This window comes from Sesamum indicum, linkage group LG5 (assembly GCF_000512975.1).
Source record: "Sesamum indicum cultivar Zhongzhi No. 13 linkage group LG5, S_indicum_v1.0, whole genome shotgun sequence".
NCBI lineage: Eukaryota > Viridiplantae > Streptophyta > Magnoliopsida > Lamiales > Pedaliaceae > Sesamum > Sesamum indicum.
In genome coordinates this window covers 1,364,771-1,378,415 of record NC_026149.1, presented here as the reverse complement: position 1 = coordinate 1,378,415, position 13,645 = coordinate 1,364,771, and the positions used below count along the sequence as shown (strand labels likewise).

The 13,645-nt window shown below is 36.0% G+C and overlaps 1 protein-coding gene across 4 annotated transcripts; it reads left to right on the top strand.

Moving 5' to 3' along the window:
- LOC105161563 (mRNA-capping enzyme) lies at window positions 719-12,753 on the top strand. Of its 4 annotated transcripts, none has more exons than XM_020693846.1 (18): window positions 719-1,071; window positions 2,463-2,652; window positions 3,651-3,783; window positions 4,442-4,593; window positions 5,609-5,692; window positions 5,796-5,858; window positions 7,276-7,407; window positions 7,482-7,691; window positions 7,893-8,012; window positions 8,119-8,168; window positions 8,733-8,895; window positions 9,009-9,152; window positions 10,284-10,406; window positions 10,539-10,637; window positions 10,921-11,010; window positions 11,137-11,218; window positions 11,962-12,092; window positions 12,181-12,753. In XM_020693846.1, exons 2-18 carry the CDS (start codon window positions 2,497-2,499, stop codon window positions 12,319-12,321), a joined length of 2,073 nt encoding a protein of 690 aa, XP_020549505.1. In that variant the 5' UTR covers window positions 719-1,071; window positions 2,463-2,496; the 3' UTR covers window positions 12,322-12,753. The 4 variants fall into 4 exon arrangements, with proteins under 4 accessions (XP_020549505.1, XP_020549504.1, XP_011077595.1 ...); XM_020693845.1 differs by having other exon boundaries at window positions 2,444-2,652; XM_011079293.2 differs by having other exon boundaries at window positions 720-1,071; window positions 2,508-2,652.

Sequence of the window (13,645 nt, the reverse complement as noted above, 5' to 3'; positions counted from 1 at the left end):
CTGATGCTTTTTGGTGTAATGGGAATCCGAAATGGGGTTAAGGATTGCGATTGTTATGTGCCGTGTTCAATGAAAATGGAAAATGGAAAATGGCAATCAAATCAACATCATCTGTGATTAGAATCCAAAAGACCTGGCTGTATTATTATTATGACACTATACTCCCTCCCCAAGTCTTTTCAATTGTTTCCTTATGCTTACACTTTTTATCAGACTCCACTTCAGGAACCAAACAAGACCAATTTTCAGACAACCTCATTCATCTTTTCCTTTTTTTAGAGTAGTAATTGTGTTTCTCCATATATCACTAGAATACTCAATTTATTTCATTTTATATTTTTTTTAAAAAATAAATCAGATTTCACGAAAATAATAATAATTATTATTGTTATAAGATTTTGTATAAATTATGTATATATTTAATTTGATTTAAAAAATTACATGTAGTATGCAAAATATTTAATTTATTAGCTAGTAAAAATTTATCGATTTTACTAATAAAATAATTATTATTGTAAAAAATAAATTAGGTACCACGTGAAGGCACTCTCCGAGTGTTTAATTACGGTATTGCCACTTGTTTCGAAAATCACGCGGCCGAAGGTACTCCTTTACATATCTACCCCTCAAATCTATGGTTTTTACAATTTCCACATGCCGTAACCATAACATCGGAACAACACAGCGATTGAACTATATATATATATGTGTGTATATACCTACATATATTATTTGTATGTATGTGTGTGTGTGTCTATATCAACGGCTCTCTGTAATTTCACGTATTTAATAGACGCCGTTTTTCTCCCTGTTCCCTCATGGATTGAGTTACATCCCTCCGCGATCTTTCTCTCTCTACAACGACGGGCCCTTATTTCTCTCTCTAGGGTTTTGTGAAGTTGAAGTGCGATTTAATTTATGTTCGATTGTAGGGTTTTAGTTGTGCCCGGGGAGTTTGGGTTGATTTAATTTCTCTTACTGGGGGGTTATATCGCCTGACCGGTGGTTCGAAGACTTTCAGTGAGAATTTACCGCTGGCGCGTTTCGATTTTGGTCGCTCCTTTTCTTGAGGTTGGAGCTCGTTTCTTGATTTGGAGTATTGATTTTTGTTCTATTTTTTTCCCATTTAGTGGGAGAATGTTTTTGACGATATGAGTTTTTCTTTCCCCTAGCCTTTTTGTAAAAAGCATTTGAATTTCCAGGGCTTATATATTTGTTTAATTTGTTCTGATTAACGGCTATTCGCAAGAAAAAAAGCCAAGGGAGTAGCGGATGAATTAAGTTCTAGAAATTGAGGATGGAGGTTTATGTTGCTTTTTAAGAACTTGCAGAGAAAAGAAGAAACCAGACAGTTTTAGATTGTGCACTTTTGGGTCTTGTTTGAAAACAGTTGAAATTAATGAATAAAAATTGTAATGTGGTCGTAATGGTATTTATTATTTACCGAGTTTGGGAGAATCTGTTTTGGCCACAAAAATAATCTACTGGGTCTGGTTTTGGTGCGATTTTATTGAATTTGATTGAAACTATTTGAACTGTAAAAGAGCTAATCAGCTCTTGAGTTATTCTGCCAGAGTCTTGAGACATTCGCTGTCTGTGCACTATCAAAATTGCCTGTTTTGTTCAATCTTCTTCAGATTTCAATAAGGATCTACCACTGTCATTCAAAAAGAGCTGATGTATTATTTGGTTCAGAGAACTTAAAATGTGGGATCGAGTTGTTTGCTAGCTAAGCTGCTGCAATTCTATTATGCTTCTAAGGAACTGTATGTTTGACCCTGGTCATTGAATAATTTATGTTTTTATTAAGATTTGCTGATTCTGAGATTTGAGGTAGATCATAACATTTTGCATTAGTTATGCAGGGTAGGAGAGTTCGATACCCCATTTTTTTTTTATGGTTAATTCTTGAAGAAATACTTATAATCGCATTCAATTTTGATTGGCGTGGATAGACATTATGCTGACTTTAGTTAGTATGACTTGACTTATCACTTGCTTGGGTTTGTTCTTTTTATCTGCTACTGTTTGGAGCATGCCATTGAATGTATGAGCTCACTGGTATGATTTCTGTTCTCTGTCTTTCTGAATTAAAAACTGCGGTTTATATCTTTTATCAGTAGATCACTATAATTTTGAATAAGAGTTTTTATAAACCCATTTTCTGCTACAATGTCAAGAACCTCTCTGTATAGAATAGTTAAAAAGAGGAAGGGCGGTCATAGTTAAAAGATAATGTTTGTGGTTGGAAAGGTCGTTGAGTAATGACTAAGGTGTATTTTTCTGGCGCTTTGTCTGTCCAAGTCTTATTGAAATCCCACTTCACTTGACACTATCAGTGGCGTGATGGGATAAGTTAATATGGTGTTGTTCTAAACTACATTTATCTTCGATACGGTTTTAGACTAGGCAATGAATTTATAATAATTTATTTGGCAGTAAGACCACAATATAATCTTCAGTGGTGCATCGGGAAATGCTTCTGATTGGACTTGAATGATTGCCAGCATGGACTTGAATGCCTCCCCTGAACCAGAAGAGGATGAAGTGTTTCCTGAACCACAGTCGGAAGAAGATAATGTACTAGAAGAACATGTAGATTACAATGAACATGTGTCACATGGGGAGAGTGCAGTTCAGATTTCACGCCGGGTATTTTTCTGCCTTATCTTGTGTTACAGCATTGAGCAAGATAGTTTTCGATTCTTTCTAGACAAGGTTCACCGTTCATGTTTATGCTCGGTTTTTAAGGTTACATGGTATGCATATTTTTCATTGCAGTAGATTTGGTGCCACTGAAGAACTTTTGCTTCCTGATAGGATAAGTTTAGCTAATACTTATCGGAGGATGTACACATTTTACTGATTGAGTGTATCGCATTACCGAAGTAGAACTCCAGTTCTGGGTTGTGGATCTTGATATAAATCCTAATATGCATTTTCAGATTTCAAGTTCTTATGATATATATGCATTTCTTTTGACACTGTGGTTGTGTGTGAGCTCTACTTCTTGTCAATTTTTCTGTGCTTGACAACTGTCTTTTTGTAACAGAAGTATGAATTCAACATTTTGTTGGATGCTTTTTGAACACATGTAGTACTTTCTGCGAAGAGTTCGGTACAGGCCTGCTTAATATGCTGAAAAGAAGTCTGCTGTTGTATCTAACTTGGCGTGCATTAGAAGTCTATCATGCATCCATTTTGCTTGGTCCTTGGACAAGAGATTATAAAGGGATTGTCCTACTGGTCCATGCTTACTAGTTTGTATGGCATGTATATTAGTTAAGGTAGATGTCTTTTAGATGCTGTCTGGTCCTGTTTTTTCCTTTTCAGTCTACTAACTCCCTGAAAATCTTAATGCTACGGATGCTTAATTTTTTTTTTGGTCTGTCTTCATCAAATCATAATTTGTTGCAACAGTTGTATTATTAAGGCTCATTCCTTAAATTGATTGCCTTTCCTCTTGCTGACAATAAATGTACTGCAGCAGATAAAAATAGTGGGGCAACAAGGAGAACCTTCAGAAGCATACTTCTAAATGATTCATTTGACTTATTTGTTTGAATGAATGCTGCTGCTCTTATTTAAAGGTGAAACAGAAATCATCTCTGCTGACTTGTTATGATTTTTAATGTGTTCACTGGCATCAGGAGCGTGAGGAAAGGATTCAGCGTTTACGAAGGCAACGCCCTGATGACAGACCATCCTACGGGTATCAGCCAGCTCAGCGTGATGATGGGTATCAAGCAAAAAGACAGAGACCTAATAGTAAACTTCCTCCAGGTGAATTATTACTGCTCAATTATGTTCTGTGGATCTGTGTTTTGGATGGTAGCATGGATGCAAAGACAGACTCCGAGTACTAATCTTTCCTCATGTACCTTTTGCCCTTTTCTAAGGAGCATTAAGGATCGTGATGGAATGGTTCCCAAGAGTTCCAAGAGAGACTCTAATACTAATCTTTCTCTATATACCTTTCTGCTCTTATGTGAAAAATGATGACGAGTTTGTTCATTCAACTGAACTGATTATTTAATGCTGTACATAATCATCTAGTGTGAATATATCCAGAGATCTGGTGGTTTACTGCTGCTGATACAAGTTTTAGTTCAGTGAAGATTATTATGGATTTTGTGTATCCTGTTATCATATTATATATAAAAGAAAAAGGTAATCAGATTCAGTTGTAACATAGTTCCTACCCTTTGAGTCCTTTTCAGTGGTTGGTATTCCACTTTCTGACATGATATCTGTTTGTTAGTTGTTTTCCCTTCCTCTTTTGGTGATTATGGTTAAGCAGTTATCATTTTGTGAGGTTTGTGTTCTGTGGATTCATTATATAAATATATTTTCTGTCTGTTCATCAAGTGTTTTGATCGGGAGTTCTCTGCTCCATTACTATTGCTATTTTATCACAAAGTTTTTGTTTCTCACACTGCAGGCTGGTTAGACTGCCCTAATTTTGGACAGGAAATAGGCTGTTTGATCCCTTCAAAAGTTCCCTTGGGTGAATCTTTCAATGACTGTATTCTCCCTGGTAGAAGATATTCATTTAGGCAGGTGATCCATCAACAGAGAGTTTTAGGAAGAAAGGTGGGTAAATCTATTGCTACTTGTTGATATTTTTGTTCTTATCTTATTTTCAAAATACATTTTGCTAGTTAGAACATTCTTCACTACAGTAGGAATGTTAAAGATTGAATTTGTACTTGAACAGTAACTGATATTAATTTGATCTGCTGAAAATATGTTATGATATGATGCTGGTCGTAGAACGTGCAATTGGTATGATACTCCGTAACACCACTGCAAGACCAGAGAACTGTTATTCCTGGTCACTTGGAGTGGGCTTCTATTAAATTGACTTATCGACCAAAGTCAAGGACATCTTGAGCTTAAACATGCAAATAGGTGGCCCCGGATTCTTCTATTTTAATTCTTGACCAATCGCGGTAAATGCCCTACCATATTTGCTTAGCTTGGAAGTCCATGCAGGCTGAAGGCATTCATCAAGAGTATACTGCTTTTGCACTTCCTTGTCCTTTGGATAAAATGTATTTGATGAAGTTGGAAGTTTATCTCTGGGCTGATTGTGTGAGTCATTTACAGAATGCAAGTAACTGAGTGAAGCTTTTTCCCAATCTGACGTATTGAAGTCATCCTTTTTTAGCTTCATTATAAGATTGCTGCCAATTTTTCACCACCTGATGTGTGTGCTTACCTTTTTAAAATTTGTGAACTTGATGATAGTTATTTCTCTGTATTTATGTCTACTCATGATAGTCAAAAAAATTATGTTAGTCTAATTGATTAAAGAAGAGAATTGGTGGGTCCATGCTCATGTGTGTGTCGGAGGTGGGGGTGGAGAAGTGTGATGGAGACGCGTATGCATGCTTGTTTAGTGTTGGTTTATGATACCAAGAGACTAGGCAGTTACTGTTGGGTCTGTAACCAAATATGTAGTTGATACATCATCATCTGTTTTATGCATTTATTCTAAATCTCTATTATGGCGTGATCAATTTATAATAATGCCTCCATTTTGCAGTTTTAGGAGACTTTATTTGTACCAACTGCACTATTTCAATTTTCTACTTAATATTTTCAGCTTGGTTTGGTGATTGATCTTACCAATTCAAGTAGATACTATAATTTCAATGAATGGAAGAAAGAAGGTATCAAACATGTGAAGGTATGTTACTTCGTTCCTTTGCCTCCTTGAACACTAATTTGTTATTTCATGTACTTTTCGACTTGTGATTCTTCAGCTCCTCATCATTTGCATTGTAATTCAGATAGCATGCAAGGGGCGTGATTCAGTGCCTGATAATGAGTCTGTAAATAAGTTCTTTTACGAGGTATGTGTGTTTTGTAGACCCATTTCTCCTCATAGTCTGCACAATCTTTCCATTGTTGGTTCTCATATGTGTATCGTTATATTGATCTTGAACTTTTTACACAGCTCGTAACACTTTGTTTCCTGGCTTTTCAAGTATGACTGTTACCCCTTCTTCCTTACCTTAGCAAGCCCTCATGAGACATCTCCTAGTGGGAAAAAAAGAAATCTTTAGTGTTGGATATTCTTGAGTCAGATAGCACGGAGAAAAGATGCAGGCGTATATCTAAAAGGTGCTTGATGTGGGGGCTCTATACTTATGTAATGACTCCTGACTGGCGGTCCCCTAATTTTGGTGATTCGTCATTCCTAACAGTGATATCTTCTCATTTTTGGTTTTCTGTCCTTTCTTTTATTAAGGAAAGTTACAAAGAAGAAAGTTTGGAACATCAAAACAAATTAGAAGAAATCTATACATGATAGTATCTCTAGGTCAGAGACCTTTCTGAAACTGGTAGGGGTGGTTGCAATTTGGTAAATGATCGAACCGAACTGAAATAAAATTTGATACACACTGAAACTGAATTGATAAGTTCAGTTCAGTATTAGGTTTTCATGTTTATGAAAATTCGGTATTTGGTTCACTTTCGAGTTATTGAATTGCACCAAATACCAAAATATTGTTTTTATATTTAATTTTCACATGCATGTTCTTTTATATCATCTCTGTTACTTTACTTATAAAAAAATAAAATAAAAGGTGTAATTATTATTTTTACTATGTACCTTTTTTTAAACAAAATATTAGTTTTACCGAAAAAAGTTCAGTAATTATTGGATCAGAACCAATTAATTCAATCTGGCATTCAGTATAGTGTTTTTGTGTATTCAATTAATTTATCGAAATTTCGGAGTGGCGTGGTTCAGCTTTACCGAGTGAATGCCACCACAAATCACTGACAGTATGCATTACATTGGTTTTTTTATAGCTGCTTTATAATTTGAAAAAAATAATTCAGTATAAAATTAAAAAGTAGCAGGTCAGAAGCACGGTATATTTAGCATTCTCAGCAGTTGAATTCAAGTTTCCCTGCTTTAAACTGAGGTGTAGCTATAGGCGGTAAGTAGTTGAACCATCACATAGTTGGCGATTTGTAGAAAATCGCACTATTGAGTCAGATTGGTAGGTGATTTTGGAAGGGGGGCAGAGATTCCAATGAAGACCTTAGAAGTATCTCTTTCCTATATGTGAGCTAGAAACATGCTATTGCTTATGGACTCGATCTTGTTGTTTTTATAATCTTATTCTTATGCTAACAGCATGCTTTGGTGAAGTTTCTTGGTTTCTGACTATCAAATTTTTCTTTCTCATAATAAAATCTTTGCTTCTAGATATCCTAAGATGTGGACATTATAAGTGGTGAACATGTTTTTATCAGGTCTCACAATTTCTGGCTCGGCAAAAGCAACCAAAAAAATATATTCTTGTTCATTGCACGCATGGTCATAATCGTACAGGATTTATGATTATCCACTATCTCATGCGTACACTGCCTATATCTGTCACTCAGGTAAGCAGGTCCGTTATATCTTCATCTGTATGAAATAAGACAATGGTATGTGTTAAGTTTGTTGCTCTTTACAGGCAATAAAAATATTTTCTGATGCACGGCCACCGGGGATATATAAACCAGACTACATTGATGCTTTGTACAATTTCTATCATGAGAAAAAGCCAGATATGGTTGTTTGTCCTCCAACTCCAGAGTGGAAAAGATCTTCTGATCTTGATCTGAATGGTGATGCATTGCCAGATGACGACGATGATGATGGAGATTCTGCAGCTCCTTTAGATGTATGTTCTCTGCTCTGTAAAAGAATATAATATTTTCTGGTACTGTCTTTTGTACATGTTTATGGATAGAAGTTCCAAAGTTGGAACTGCCACTCTGGGGAGCTACTTTAGTTCCTTATACAGTGGCTGATTATTAAATTTTCTCACCGAGTCTTAGTCAACAATGTTGTTCCCTTAACCTTTGAACACGTAATGTTTCAGGAGAGTCAGGAGACACAGTTGGTCATGACAAATGATGATATTTTGGGAGATAAAGTTCCTAGCGACCAAGAGGTCGCAATGCGGCAGTTCTGCTATCAATCCTTGAAATTGCCTGCAGGGGTAGGTTCTCTCGGCGTATCTCATTTTGAATTCTTCAAATGGTCCGGTGCAGTATGTTTGAAGATTCTCAATGGTTTATTTTTTATTTTGACTGTGTGTACTACAGGTTAGAGGACCTCAGCAATTTCCTGGCTCACACCCCGTTTCTCTTAACAGGTGTTCAGTCAACTTCTTCCTGATTTATGATAATTAGTTTGGCTGTGTTATTTATATTTAACAGTTGTCATTTTTAGTTCTTGCCAACTGGCAGTAGTCTGGTCACCAAAATAAACTCCAGAACTAAGGGATTAAGAATCAAGGCCTTGGACTGTGAATTTGGAAGTTTGTTTTTCCTGCACTGCTTTCCATTGCTGAGGAACCTATGAAATTGGGTGGTTTGCCCAGTCATGAATGTACTTGAGTAGTGTATGATAGCTAACATTTTACATTGACAACATCATCTCAAAATTTTTTTGGCTGGGTGGTTGGGTTGAACGTAGAAGTAAATTTGTAGTTGATGCTTCCATTTATTTTGTGATGCTAGTCTGGACTGAAGATGAGTACATGATTTGTTTGATAGTTGAACATCTATGATAACCTCACAAATAAAATGCTATTGCATCTGAATTGAATAAATTGGCTTTACTCGTGCTTCCTATAATTTGATTTTGCTAGCTTGAAATAAGATCAGAATGTTATAATTATAATTGCTAATGACTTTATTGGCAATTATTGATCCAGGGACAATTTACAATTGTTAAGGCAACGTTACTACTATGCGACATGGAAAGCTGATGGAACGAGATATATGATGCTAATTACTATGGATGGTTGTTATTTGATAGACAGACATTTTAATTTTCGGAGGGTTCAGATGCGATTTCCTTGCAGACATGCTAATGAAGTATGTATTTGCTAATTCTTATGGGGAATATCTTCGTATCATATGGTTTTAGCTTTGTAAATTTTATTGTTATCTCCAATGATATTATTAATTGCTGCAATTTGTTTCACCAGAAGGGAATGGCTGAGAAAATGTACCATCATTTTACCTTACTTGATGGAGAGATGGTAATTGATACGATGCCTGACTCACAGAAGCAAGAAAGAAGATACCTCATCTACGATATGATGGCCATTAATCAGGTTTCCATTGTGGAGGTAATATTAAAAATTTACTTGAGTTCCATCACTCTTGCTGCCTGTATCCCTGAGTTGTCAGTACTTCCAATTTTTTACTATTCTTTTATATTTTGTGTTTGGAAAATTGTTGGGAGTAGGTATGCCCATATTTTCTGGTAATAGCTTGCATTGTAAATAATATGGCTCTCTTCTGTTTTTACTATTCCAGGTTTAATTTGATCATTTGACAAAAATACATGTAAAAAGTAAAGTTCAGGGTTTATCTGTCTAGTTTAATTTGGTTGGAACTACTTACTTGATCAATATTTTGTGTATTTGACTTCTAATGTGGGAACTTGTTCATTTCCATTGCATGGGATTATTTTTTATACATGCAGTGGCTTCACTCACCTATAAGGGGTCTCTAGACACTCATTACAACACAGTTTGCCCTGGCAGATATGTGCTTTGTTATTCATTTAGTTTTTTCTCTTTCTGGATGCAGCTGTTAAGGAGGATTTGATACCATTACCTTATTTTCCTTTCTTTTCCTTTTAGCATTAGAGGAGAAGAAAACATTTGTGTGTACCCTCAAAAGTGATGCATTTGGTTTATTCATTGAGATGAAATCTTCATATTGTGCAATGCTGTTAGTGGATAAAAATGTTGTTCCTTTTTCAACTAGAGCTAAATGATCTTTGACATTGATGAGGTTTGAGCGACATGACAAGGTTGTAACGAAGCAACTTGAATATAGAATACTTTCAAAGATTATATTCATGCACACTCTGACTCTCTACTGATGAGTTTCCAGCTATTGTTGATTTCTCTTGAAGAAATGGGTTATATTCAGGTTATAGTGGCTGTTGATTTTTGAGAAACATTTGTTATTTCTGCAATTTGAAAGCACTTAGGAACACTTCCTTATGGAATTATCTTGTATTCTGTGGAAAGATTTGTATCATTTCTGTAGTTACAGCGAGCTATTCATCTCAATCATTTAACATTAGTTTCCCTTACCTACTCTTACTGATCATTCAGAACCTAAAATTTATAAGTTTCATGTTCTTTTCTGCAATTAACAGGTCCTCTTTGAATGTGCTGGATTTCTTATGATTTTTGTGATTCTGGATGATTATGCTTCTTAATATAAATCTGGTTTACATGCAGCGGCCATTTTATGAACGTTGGAAAATGCTTGAGAAGGAAGTGATTGAACCGCGTAATATCGAAAGACAACATATATACCAGAGCCAAAATCCTTATTATAGATATGATCTGGAACCTTTCAGGGTTTGCAATCATCATCACAACTCTACATTTTTTTCTTCCTCCATTGTGCCTGTTCTCTCCTTCTCATTGTCTGTCTTTATTACCTGTCCATCTTTGCTTGAGCTCTTATGGTACTACCTAAACTTTTGATAGGTACGGAGGAAAGACTTTTGGCTGCTTTCTACTGTTACAAAACTTCTGAAGGGATTTATTCCGAAGCTGTCACATGCAGCAGATGGGCTTATTTTTCAGGTGCTTGGACCTTTGGGACGACAGTTATTAACCATTTTATGGTCCGCTTTTTTGCATTAACAATTTTGGAGTGTGATTAGCATTATCGAGCCAAAAGAGCTCTGATTGGATCCTATTTAACATGTCCATCTTTGGCATTACGATTAATAGGAAGAGTACAGAGGATGAGTGGGTGAATTGTACAAAGATAATAAATATACTAGAAAATGTGGAATGGACTATTTGATGGTTGCTGAGTTATTAATTTGTATAAAAATAGTTATTATTGTCATTTGTATGCCAGGGTTGGGATGATCCTTATGTTCCTCGAACACATGAGGGCCTCTTGAAGTGGAAATACCCAGAAATGAATTCAGTGGATTTTCTCTTTGAGGTTGCTGCCGCACTTTAAGATCCCCCCCCCCCCCCTCCTGTGCAAAGTTATTTGGCTGTCAGTTTCTTTATCTCTGATATGCTATCTATTTTTGATGTGCATCTGTCTTTTGCTTTATGCTAACAGATGGTTGACGATCGCCAATCACTTTTTCTATACGAACGGGGGAAGAAGAAATTAATGGAAGGGAATAGGGTTGTCTTTCCTGGTTAGTAGTGCATTGGTTTTCTCCTAATGTCTAATAGTGTAGCTTTTTAGAGTTGAAATTCCTGCTTCCTTACCTGATTAAAAAGGGGACTCTATGGTAGCTGCAAAATAGAACATTGCATCACTTAAAAGATGAACTGGTAAAATATCAAACTGTAGAATTGATACAGTTCTTCAGAGCCTCTTATCTAGATTCTCCTCCCTCTTTTTAAAGTGCCAGTTGGATGCTTCAGCTTTGATTTTATGAGGTGGAAATTGGAACCAACAATAAATTTCAATGAAGATGTCCCTTGTTTAGGGGTCTAATCATAAGAATCCAATATGTCCAAAATGAAACTCTTGTATATAATGTAGGGAATAAAGTAACCATTTTCAATTTTTCATTAAGTGGCAATAAGTGAAAGGTGATTTTGGGAGAAACAAATATAAAGTTTAAAATCTCCTTTGTGGAGAGGAGTTTATCGCTTGATGAATCATTTGATAGGACATGTTTATTCCTAGTGCTTAATGTGATTTATGTAGCTATTGAAAGGAAACAAACAGCATGAGCTAAATAATAGATAATATTTGGGCATCACTTGGCAAAGTTTGTTGTTGCTCAGGATCTCTTCTTACTCTTTGTTTCTTTTGATAGTTTTTCATTTTTATGATTCCTTTGATTATGTGGCTTAGTTGTTGTTTACGTAATCTCGATGTTACTCATCACGATATGCTGTTGATGGCTATTACTCTATGAGCTTGCAGAAGGCGCTGATCCCTCATCATATTCGGGTAAGATTGTTGAGTGTTCTTGGGATTCTGAGGAAGATGTATGGGTGTGTATGAGGGTCAGGACAGATAAAGGGACCCCTAATGAATTTAACACCTACAAGAAGGTATGTTCTGCATCTTACAGTCTTCCTATAGTAATATACTTGAAAGTGATATAACACCCAGCATTTATCGGTCCAAAACTGAAAACAGGTTATGAGAAGTATAAGGGACAATATCACTGAGGACATATTGCTGAACGAGATCAATGAGATAATCCGCCTGCCAATGTATGCTGATAGGATACAGAATGAGAGCAAAGCCCACCAGCACAACTCATCACGCCGTAGATGAACATTTGTAATAAGTGGGATACATCTGTTTGGATGAAGCTACTGTCTGTTTCTGGGTACGAGCGAGTACAGTTGGTGATATTATTGGAAGCGCCAGCATAGATAATCCTAGGGCATTGCAAGTGTCTGATTTGTGGTATCCTTTTCGGATTTGGCACACTTTTAAGATCCTCTGTAAGGCTTTTGTTTCTTTCTCATAGGGATCTAGATTGTAGGAATAGTTAATAGGTTGTCCTTGTATATTATTGTTTCCAGCTGCAGTTCGTTTTTGGCTTATAAATAGTTGTCGTTAAATTTGTCCAAAAATGTAGATTTTAGGATAATAATTAGATTTCAAATGAATCTGTTATTGTGAATATAGGCTTATCGTTTGAACGCTTGCGACTCATCTATGCCAGCTTGTTTGTAGTGAGAGTGGATGAGTTTCTTTCTACTTGTCAACATTTCTTGGTAGCATGGGACCAGTGGAAGGCAAGGCCTTTTGTTAGTGAACTTATGTTGAATTTATTGAGGGACAATTGAATTAGATGGATATGTTTGAAAAAGTTTAGTCAGTACTTAGTAGCTGTGAATTGTTTAATGCTTTTTTCATAAAAATACTAGTATTAGGCATTCGTCAAGTTTAGGCAGCCAAGAGAGTTATGGCAATACTGCAAATGAATGCTACGTTAAGTGAAGGTGCGGGTACTTGTCAAATTAGTGAAGGTGCGGGTACTTGTCAAATTAGTGAAGGTGCGGGTACTTGTCAAATTAGTGAAGGTGCAAACTAGATTAGAATATGAATGAAATGAAATGAGCTGAACTGAATTCAATTCATGTATTACAAATTAAATATGGTATTGTATTACAACTATGTCTTCCAGAAACAGTAGGGAAGGATAGAATCAGTATGCTTGCAACATAGGGCTAGGCCTCTTTACTTAGTCTTTCGATTTCCTTAAATCATTTGACTAGCAAGCATCAGTCCAAAAATCATGAAATTACATCTCAAGCACAAAAGACTACAAAGTGTCCCACCAAAACGACAACATCTCGTTGCTGCTTTTGCGCGCTGGCACATATAGACCGGCCAAAACTCTTCCTTCCATGTTCCTAAAGCTCATGTTTTCAAGCAATTTGAACTGATCCCAGATCAGATTTTTCTATGAAGTTGATTACGATCTTGATGGGAAATATTACAATTTGAAGAATTAACAGACGGTGAAAATCTTGATACTTTGACTTCTGGAAACTCTTGGAACAAATAGATCGACCAACCTCTTGGTTTGTCGATCTCTATTTGTGTGAAACTCAGTCTTTTAAGTTAGGTCGGATCACTATATATA

Bases quoted from the DNA above. Each gene is read 5' to 3' on its own strand.
- LOC105161563 (XM_020693846.1), top strand. From the start codon at position 2,497: ATGATTGCCAGCATGGACTTGAATGCCTCCCCTGAACCAGAAGAGGAT. The intron at 8,896-9,008 runs GTATGTATTTGC...TTGTTTCACCAG, and splicing joins CTTGCAGACATGCTAATGAA to AAGGGAATGGCTGAGAAAAT. The intron at 11,219-11,961 runs GTTAGTAGTGCA...ATGAGCTTGCAG, and splicing joins GAATAGGGTTGTCTTTCCTG to AAGGCGCTGATCCCTCATCA.